This window comes from Acanthisitta chloris, unplaced genomic scaffold (genome assembly GCF_000695815.1).
Source record: "Acanthisitta chloris isolate BGI_N310 unplaced genomic scaffold, ASM69581v1 scaffold24550, whole genome shotgun sequence".
In the NCBI taxonomy this organism is placed as follows: domain Eukaryota; kingdom Metazoa; phylum Chordata; class Aves; order Passeriformes; family Acanthisittidae; genus Acanthisitta; species Acanthisitta chloris.
In genome coordinates, this window is record NW_008651437.1 from 723 (window position 1) to 11,453 (window position 10,731).

Sequence of the window (10,731 nt, forward strand, 5' to 3'; positions counted from 1 at the left end):
CAAGTTTCTTCAAAGACAGCTTAATGACATTGCCTTTTCAATCAAAAATGAATATTCATCACCAGTGTTACTATAGAACTAACAAGCTGCAAGCATTCAATTTTAACACAATTAGGTTGTTTCACCTTACCTCTAGTTTTCCCACGTCTTTTCCAGCCATCTTTCCTTCAGCACTGGTCTCTCTGCTATCAGCACTCACTGCAACACTCACTGAACACAGTGCTGCTGCTGGCTCTCAGAAAGCTGTACCCCCAAACACTGCTGTCCACAAACACAGTGAAAGTGGCACTCCAAGAGCATAAAAGCTGCTGCAATTTCCTCTCTTTACCTCACCTTTGTGGAACTCCTTTTGGATATGTCAAGCTGCAGCAATTTTCTACTCTTCACTCTGATGGCAAGTTCCTACCTATCCCCTGAGACCGAGCTGTCAGAAGGCAAAAACTGAACGACTGAACAGACAGGATCTCATCCATCACATTTTGAATCACGAAGATTCAGCACTGTCCCAGACAAACTCCATCCCTGGAAAACTTCTACAGCACTTGCAGAAGACAGTATAGCACAAACATGGATGAGAAGCCTTTTGTGAATGTTCACCCTCGTTCCTACATGCATCGTGAAGATTCCACTTTAAAATCTTTCAACATTTTAAGAAGTTGTGGGCCAAACAGCCTTAGCATGGAAATCAAAAGGCTCCCTCAAAGCCACCCCACCAAGAAACTGCTCTGTCTTTTCTCCAGTTGTGAGCAGTTTATCAGTACCACAGGTAGGAGACTTTTGGCTGATTCACAGAAGACATAATTTGTGAAGATAAATCCATAAGTGCCTTTGTTAAGTGATTTTCCTCATACCCTATTGGCTTCCCTGTACCACAAGGTATTCTCAGATATTTTCATGTAAAGCAACCAAGACACAAGCAGCAGAACATGCTTCCCAATCCACACCAATTCAGACAGGTTGAGCTACTAATCCTTTTTTGCATGAACACAGAAACATGAAGTCTTATTACCTTTGAGAACAGAAATGTGCTGGCGGCTTTCCCCGTCTGCTGAGTAGTTCCTGAATTCAATATCTTCTCCATCTTTCAGTTCAACCTTATCATAACCATACCAGCCAAGGAGCTCATTCATAGTGTTTTCTGCAAAGTTCTGAAAGAGAAAAATTACCTACTTATTTATGTAATCAATAACCATTTGGAAGGAAGGGAGGACTGCATAAATCGAACCGTATCTGTGCTACATGAGGAAGTGTCAGGTTTGGCCCACCTCCTCAAAGACTAATGTTCATTTCATAAGTCAAGTGCATAAAGTGAAATGCATTTAAATCTCCAACTGGCACATGTAATTATGACAGAGACTCATACATCTGTAATTTAAAGAAAATGAAAAGGAGAGTTATTTATGACTTTTGCTCTGACATTCAATGTCAGAAATATTTTAACATACATTTGTCACACAAACTTGCCGGTGTTGCCATAAAATATTTAAGACTGCAGCAAGAGAATAACAGAAAACCAGGAGTTTTTTTTCAACCAGCAGTTAATCAATCTTACTGCACTACAGCCTTTTCAGCTGGAGCAGGTCACTGACACAATTACAGTTCCTTGAGGTGCCCATGAACCAAATCAAATAAAATCACAGCAAAGACGTTTTCCCTCAGTTATAAACCCTTTCATAGTCAAACGACTTAAAAACTCTTCACCGTGAAAGTGCTTTACCACAGCATTTCATACCAACATCTCTTGTGTTTGTTTAAGAAAACCTTTCTCAGTTTTGCCATATTTATTTTTAAACCAATTTCCAAGCAACTGTGCGGTTACGTTTTCTGTTTTGTATGGAAATGCAAAGTATGGAACATGGCTGTCATAACTCTCCAATTCTATTACAAACATGTCCTCTAGGTCATGTGGCAAAAATATTTCTGTAGAAAATGCTCATTACTGGGCCAGGAGATTTAGTGGAGTAAGTTAAGAAATCTGCAGCCAGGCAACAAAGCTTTCTGAAACCAAATAGTGCCATGGAGCTCTACAGCTTACAGATTTAGGAAACTACCAAAGGAAACCAGCTAATGAATTATTGCAGTGGCAAAGATCAGTTTAAAGTAGTATGACAACTATAAATTGAAATGAAAAAGCCACACAAGGAGACTTTTATTTGGTCTCTGCACATTTTTTTTAATCAGCACTCTTTCAAAAAAAAACACTCCAACCTTCATATTTTGCAGGAACGTCTAAAACAATGTTTCTGATAAGCACCATCCCCTGGGACTTTGGCTACCAGCAAAGGAATGAGGAGAATACGACACCAATTCAAAACAAATGGTATATGTCAAATTCACAGGTTGCTAGATTTTGTCTAGTAACTGCTCTAGCTTAATTTTTGAGTGGGAGCAAGTCTAATGATAGAACACAGCAATTCTCCAGTCATTTAAACAAATAAATAAAATTAATCAGATGATAATTGCTTTTGAATTCAAAGCTACAGCAGGCACTGTGCCCCAGAACCTGGGAGCGCTGCACTGCTCCCGGCTCATTCATCACACCAGATTGCATAGGTGTTCCTGTCACTCAAGGAGCACTGGAAAGCAGCTATAAGCAATAAACACAAGCAATTTGTTTTCTTTCAAGACTATCATCTGGGCAATTGTGCTACAAACACAATTTAGGAAGCAAAAACCAAAACCCCACAGCAGACCCTTGAAGTATCAATTTCCTTTCGGTTTTTCCCCTTTTCATTTTCACTTGACTATTTCATGGAAGTCTTGATTCCATGGCTGTCCTGTGCAGCTCCAATTTGCTGGAAAACTTTGCATCACTGCAACTCTACTTCTAGACTCAGCATTATAAGTAAAACAGCCCATTACATCTGAACTATGTCACTACTACATTCCTCAAAGAGTATGATGCAGTGTAACAAGGCTAACACCTACCTACTTCTAAAACGTATATTTAATAAACTCTGGTTTGAATGATCATAGAATCATCAAGGTTGGAGAAGACCTCTAAGATCATTGAGTCCAGCCATTAACCTGCCACTCTGCTGTAACTCCTAAACCAGATCCTCCAGCACCAGACCCAGTGCTTCTTAAACACTTCCAGGGATGGTGACTCCACCACCTCCCTGGGCAATCTACTCCAGTGCCTGACCTGATGCAGCGCTGTGTTTTAAACACTAGCAAAAATGGGGAAATTTTCTATAGGTTTTTGTGGCTTTGGGGTTTTTCAGGTTTTTAGAAAGCAACTCTCTCAGTGGTGAAAAATTCCAATACACTCACCCTGTTTGTAACCCATGGGAACCCAATAACAAAATGACCTGGAGCTGGGGAGTGAAACCTCACCACTGCAGCTCACCCAGACTGACCTGAAAGGGTCCACGGAGGCCCAAAGGCAAGGTCTGCCAGCTTCCCTTGCTCTGCTAGATTTCAACTGCGGAGACAAAGCCCTAGAGACTAATCTAGCAAGGTAGAGACCAATTGACGAAGTCTTACTGATTTAAACCCCATGCAACCAAATTAATTGAGTAGCTTTAAATTTGCCTCCTGTGGATGCTTTGTGTTTTATTTGCACTGTTGATCAACTCAGGCAATGAGTAATTTCTAATTACTTGTCAAGGAATATGTAAGCAAGGCTGCATACATGTTTATTTTTTTCCTGAAAATTCATGTGTGTGTATGTCTCTTCAGAATGTAGTTAAAGTGATGGTTGCCTTTGTAATGGCACAAAGTTTAAGTGTCATTTCTCATGTCACATCTCATTTAAACTACCCATGATAAGTGACACACCAAAATGAACACTCACAATGACAACAAAATACATTGGGTTTTGAAATTACACATCATAGAGACCTAATTCTTTTAAAAAACCCAAAACAATCACTGGGATCTTTCCTACTAACTTCAGTGAGAATACAGTGAGGTTGCATATTAGCAGCAACAAGGTAATCACCTTTTTAACATTGTGAGTTCTCAACAAGAGTGGCTTGGAATAAAGAAAAATAAAAATTAAGCCATTCTCCTTCATAATTTCTCTTACCTATTACAGGGATGCAGATCACCATCCTCTCAGTGGCTAACAGCCAGAACTTCATTACGCAGCACTTCATACACAGCAAACAAAAAGGATGACCCCATCCTCAGCAAGCTGATAGCCAAAGCTGAGAAATGCTTTTTTTCCCACACTAACTCTCTTGCATAGATGAGCATCCAAAGAATGACAATATCACCTTCCCTCAGACTCCTGACTACAACACCCATTTGCAGTGATGTCTATAACACCCTGACAGTTGAGAACATGGTCACACGGGTCATGTCCTTGCTGAAGCTGACCACTATTAATTCATTGTTTCCATGTGTTTTCCCTTCTTCCATTTCAGTGATAGACACAATCTACATGCATTCAAGACACAGTAACAAGATGAGATTTGTAAAGACCAGTGTGGTGGCAACAGTCAAAACAAGTGATGAGAAGAGATAATTTTTGTCTATATGAATCCAGGGAGGGAAAAACAGTAAAAGAAAAAAAAAAGAGAAACAACAAAGTCCAGTTCTTGAAGTTAAGGAAAGGAAGAAAGCAAATTAATACACAATCTGTGCATGCAGAGTAGAACCCCGCTGAAAGATGTACAAGCTTCAAAGGCTTAGTGAAAGGAAGGACAATGGTTGTAACAGCAGGGCTTGAGAAAAGCAAGAATGTGGGACCTGAGGTTGAGGCAGAAAAGCAGAAGCAGCAGTGATGAAGCATGCTAGACAGAAACGAGCTGAACTGGGAGACAGTGGACCTGCCAAAGACCAGGGAGGAGATACGAAGGTGAGCATGGTTGACCAGATGGAGGATGCGCAAGGAGCTGCAATTTTAAGCTTCTGCAGGAACAGGACAGCAGAGGCACTGAGCTAGTCCATGCCTACTTTCAGTCTTGTTCCCTCTCAAAGGATGTGGAGTATCTGAAGGATGGAGGCTGCCACCCCAACCCCACAGCCATGCCAGAGAGCTGGGATGATGTGAAAAACCAGCATAGCAACAAAAACCTTGTTCATCATCAATAAAATCCCAAGTCAGCAACCACACTGCTAAGCTGGGACCCTTAAGACCAGAGAAAATCCCACTGGGCCCAAAGGGAGCCCACATGCAGGAGGGGCCCTGCAAATATCCACAGATTTCATTGCAAATGCACAGCATGGAACTTTACTTCACCCTGACAGGGAGGCAGTGCTCAGTCCCCTGTAGGGAATCCAGCAGACCGAGCCTCAGTGCCACTCACAGTGTGTGCCAGCACCAGAGCTGAGAAGGTAACCACAGAAATCCTGTCCCATGTCCTTCGGCACACTCTGCCATGCCCTGCTCAGTCTCTTCTGCATGCACCAAGCAGTCAAGCTTCAGAGGCCACAGTGGAAACACCAATCACGTCTCCAGCCGCCAGCATGCCCAGGCAGCCAGTTAACATCCCACCAGAGCCAAACCTCCTGCTCTTCTCCAGCTGACAGCACACCATCACAGCTGCTGAACTGCCAGAGCATTCACTATGGCTGCAGCACAACCAGCTCATCCCTGCCAAAGAAACTGGCCCAAAAATGATCCAGTGGCTCCAGTCACACACCACCACCAAAGTGCTTCAGTCACATTAGATGGCAATTCGGGTTTTGCACCCTGCTAAGTCCCAAACCGCTTGTCACCACGGTGGGGCAATGTGTAATCTGCATGTTTTAACTGTACAATTTCTCTGTTCTTGTACTACACAAAAATATCCTCCCTCCTGGAAGAGCCAGGATAACTATTATGCTTGTTGGTATTTCTACTTGAATTTGCTTCCTATTCACATGAAAGACGAAGAAGAGTGTGTTGACTCGCCAGACTGTGGTTTCTCTCGTTTGTGAGGCTGACTTATATGCTAGGCAGTAAAAATATAATCACATTTCTTCCTACTTTAGGATTCATTTCATCGTAACAGTACACCTACAGCTTGATTTTTTTACATTGCAATGCATCATTTCCCCAAATCTTTGCTAATTAATACACTGTGAAGCTAAGCTATGCTTCGCTTTCCATCTTAGATCTCTTGTCTTTCCTTCTCTATGAACCTTATTCACAGGGGGCAAGGCCTGGCCTCACCAAACGAGGCCTGGCAAACACGGAGGCAGGAAACGCAGGGGAGAATGAGTCTGTCAGACTCATTTTCTTCTAGGTTTTACTGCTGAATGTTTATTTCAGATCTGGGAGGAAGCACAGTGGCTCCATTCCATTTCCCTGCCTGCATAACCCACTCTGTCCAGAGCCCCTCAAATTCACTTTTCACTTTCACTGCATCAAGGAAATAAAAATGTTTCTAAAGTCACAAGACAAACTTGGATTTTTTTTGTTCCAGCCCTCACATTCTTTGGTTATTTACGTTGTCACCATATTCAATTTTATGGTTAGATCCTTATGCTATCGAAAAGCAAAATTCCTTGATGCTTTACTTTCCTTTGTTCTCTGTGTCACCCACTTTGCTCGGGGAAGCACTGTTTCTGCAGTGCACTGGCAGGTGAAGCTCCCTGTGCAGCCAAAACAACCCCCTTTGCAGCCATCCCACAAAACTCCCTCCACGCAGGCTCCGCAGAAAAACCCTCCACTTGGTCTCCTGAAATAATACAATTGATAAAGCCTGTCTGCTTTTCCACTTTCTCAAAGACATTTTTTGCTTTTCAGGAGAGAAGGGAGGAGTTTCCTTGGAATCTTCTGAGCACTCTGAGTGAATTGGCTTGCTCCAGGCACAGGGCTGCTACGCCTGCTTCACCGCTTTCCTCCTCCTGACAGTACTACTTGCAAATGCCAAACAGGGAACATTAAAACACTAAACTGAAAGATATTCTGATGAGTTTACTATTAAACGATAACAGATGGGGCTGTCCTAAGCTTTAGGCATCAGGAACGAAGCCCAATTTTAGATACAAATTAGTTATTGAGAATATTTATAGATGGTAAACTCCTTGAGCACATGGAGCAGCCCTGTGAAATTACAGTGCAAATTAATTGCTTGCCTTTCAACTGCTAGAGACACTTGGATGTATTGCCTTGTCTTTTCAGGAGAACTTCCAGTGCACTCCAGTAGTGGATGCAACCTCACCTCACAACACTGCAGAGCACCTAGCTGCTCCTCCTGAGCAGCACTGATTCCTGGCAGCAGGATGGCAAATGGAAATAAGGTGAGGAGAGATGGATGGGGGACCCATCACTGTGCCTCGACAAGTGCTTTCATCAATTAAACTCAAAAAAATATTTTGGTCTGAAAATAGTACTGGGTTCCCTGATGACAACAGCTTTGGATCTACTCGGTGTTCTGTTATTCACCAGCAAGTGAGAAATGGCACTCAACTGAATTTCAGAATAGCTATCTGCTCTTCTTCCAAAGAGTGAGGTGAATGCTACCTCTGGAAGAAAAAAATGTAAAGTATCATCTGAAGGGAGAAAGGGGACAAAAGAAGAAAATAACTAGGGAAAAGAAAGAGTGGCTGTAAAGGTCACTGTGAAACAAAACAGTTCCTCCTGAATATATTTTTCATTGAAACATAATATCAGAAAACTCTGCAGAGTCATGACTTTTTTTCACACAACATTGTATCAAATTAAAATTTGTTATAACCATCATGTACTTTAGGTTAGTGATAACAAAAATGTAACTCAATATCTGGCATAAGGAAAGAGCAAGCAACCTAAATATCCATGCAGTCATGTTAAAACTGAGCTGTGACACTACCGTTGGAAAACACCAAACCAAGCAGTTAGGTGTTGTGATCCTTCTCAAGTAAATATCTGACTGTATCAACCAGCAAATCTCGAAGGAAGTCTCTGTGATGAGGTAATTTTATTGCTCATTCATAGTGCCTTGTATGTGCTATACTTAAAATAGACACTTGTACCAATGGCCTTTTTATTATCCAAGGGAGTTGGAGGGGGGAAAGAAATCACACATACACCAGTCCTTTTTCTTTCTGCTAGCAAAGGGAGGCAATTTGATCCAACGTGGGCTGAAACCTGAGTAGGTCACTATACACCATGATAAAATTCCCTAATCCCTGAGCCAAATTTCCCTGAGGGGGCCCTCCTACTTCTCCTTCACTTTCCAAGCTGACTTTTCCATTCCCTCTCTCGTCTTTTCCTCCCCTTCATCTCTTTCATTTCCCCTACCTTAAAGCCTTGATATCTGATCTGCTGCTGATACTCGGGTTACAGTTTTTACAGCTTAGGCTGTCTATTGCTGTATACATTCCTTTCTTTCTGCTCTGCCGTGATTACTTACCAGAGCTTATTTTACACTGGTCCAGATGAAAGCAGTTCAGATGAAGGGAAACAGTCAGCCTGTTTGAACATTACAGATACGAACCTACACAAGGGCACATTGTGCTGCCTCTGTCATTTCGCTGCAAACATTTTGCACACTGTAACCAATTTGTTACATTATTATATTCCTTGGGTTCATGAAGAATAACTAGACATCTTGATTCGTCGGGAAAGAAAGAGGGCAAATGAACGCCACAGGATTTTAACTTTCTCAACTAGTCAAAAACTCACACCACTTTTTCCCCCCCCCCTTTCCCCTTCTTAGATGATAGCAGCCAACTGTCCTACTAAAAATTCATAGCATATGTAGCATAGTTTACACTGAAAGGTGGGCTATGAAAGGTTCTGCCATCAGCTGTCTGACTCTCAACCAGATATCACATCAGTTCAAAATGCCACTTCTACCCACCTTTAGCTTTTAAGTCACAGCTAAAATCTTGGGGTTCCTCACCTTAAGCAGCTAACCACGATTAAAAGAAGAGGAACCCTCTACACGAAGGTTAATGCCAGTGCTTTATACCAAAGCATTAGTTTAAAATTGTGTAATTTTTCTCCTTCACACAATGTTGTTTTTGTTTCTTCCTCACCCTTTCAGACAAACATCTGTTATACTGTAGAAGAACAACTATCTCCCAAACCGCTGAGTGTGCCTGCAGCCAAAGTAAACAAAACAAACCCAGAGGATCCAGCACAGTCAGCCTTTATATCCAGCCAGGATAACATTTCACATGTTTTGATTAAAATTAGCTAATTTGTAATTCTAGAACCTATGAAACTTAAAAGCTGCAATCCATATAGATCGCATTAGGCGATGCTCTGAGGGGCCAAAGCCCTGTACTACAGACCTCTGCAGTCCTCAAAACTATGCAGGATTACAATGAGCAGTGACTCTCCGGTGCCTGCACAGAGCCCTCTCTGAAAATAGGATGTGTCATATATCTCGCAAAGAATAATACCCCTCCTTGGGACTTGAAACTGCTACAGTTTGTTTCCAAAGAGATGCACCGAGACGTTTTTTTGTTCATTCCCCTAATACTACTCTTGTCCACATTTCCAGCTGATGTACACGCTCATTACGCAGGCAGCAGGAGCAAGAATGCTTGTCTTGGGCAGGAAAGGGCACCTAGCTGAAATTAGTGGTGTGCAAAAGAGGGGAGAGGGGAGGGGACTGTGCATTCCCGTTTAATCTTGTGTGGGGAGATCAATGTACCGGAAAGCAAAGATATTTTCACTAGGCATCATGCATATTTATATACTCCCCTATATAGTATACGTACTATGCGAACGTGTGACATTTTCCAGGCAGTCTTCCACTTACAGCCAGCCTTTTTAATAAACGACATATTCAAATTCAATCTCAGCAGCTTTATCTCGTAACCAGACTATGCTGTTCTAGTCACTTTATCCGCGCATTTAACAACAACAACAACAAGTTCAGCTGAAGTCTCACAATACATTGTTACCAACTTCGGGGCATCAGAGACGTAAAACAAACAGACACGGAACAGACGTGGAAAACAGGCGCAAAAAAAAAAATAAAATAGGACCGGTCAAGCCTGGAGCAGCGACCTAATGATAAAAGGAGTCCTAAAATAAGGGTTTTGTGCGGTCGCAGCCACCCTAACATCTGGAGCGGCCGCCGGAGCACAGCTGTTCCGACCGGGCGGGACAGCTCTCCGCTCGGCAAACGCACTCCCAGGCAAAGCAGCTCTCGGACAAGACACACCGAGCGACACCTCTGCGCTGCCCAGAGCCGCGGAACGAAGCGCCACAGCAGAGCAGGAGGCGAGAGGGAGGAGGAGAGAAAAGGGGTCTCCGCGCACAACTGCGAGAACGATGCGAGAGGCTCAGACCGCAACGTTTCACTTTGACAATTTAATTACACAGTTGCAGCTGGCTACCGAAAAAGGAGAGAAATACAATGTTTAAAAGAGGTCCCTTTCTTTCCTAACTTTAAGGGCTTCCCGGCTAGCTGAGGGGATGGCTACAGAAAGAAAGAAAAGGGAGGGGGGGAGAAAAGCCTCATCACTGGCACCCGAGAGGAGCTTAGGAGCCCAACGGGGGAGAGTTATTTTTAAAAAATAAATAAAGCCGGTCAATGAACAGGATTTGCAGCCTGTGAATTCGTCTCTGTTTGCAGCCCAGGAGGCGGAGTTGAGACACATTCAGTGCATCCTACAAAAAAAAATGACAAGAGATCCTTTCTTATTCCATCTCCACGCTCGGAGGCGGCGGCGCGGGGGGGACACCCCGCTCCCGTCCCCATCGCGGGCACCCACCTTCATCTCCTCGTTGATCTCCCGCTTCACCGGGTGCGCCGGCTTCCTGCTCCTTTTATTTTCGGGAGGTCTCCCTTCTTTCTCCATTTCTGCCATTTTTTGCGCCTACTCGGTGCCGGAGATGAAATGGCTGCTGGTGCT

General features: G+C 43.1%; 1 protein-coding gene across 1 annotated transcript; it reads right to left on the minus strand.

The window, feature by feature from the left end:
* Window positions 1-1,009: 1,009 nt before the first annotated feature.
* LOC103800964 (sine oculis-binding protein homolog) lies at window positions 1,010-10,731 on the minus strand (the record flags this gene model as incomplete). The annotated part of the gene is made up of 2 exons (XM_009073360.1): window positions 10,591-10,731; window positions 1,010-1,148 (listed from the first exon to the last, which is right to left on the minus strand). Coding segments are annotated over exons 1-2 (235 nt in total), but the record flags the coding sequence as incomplete, so codon positions are not given.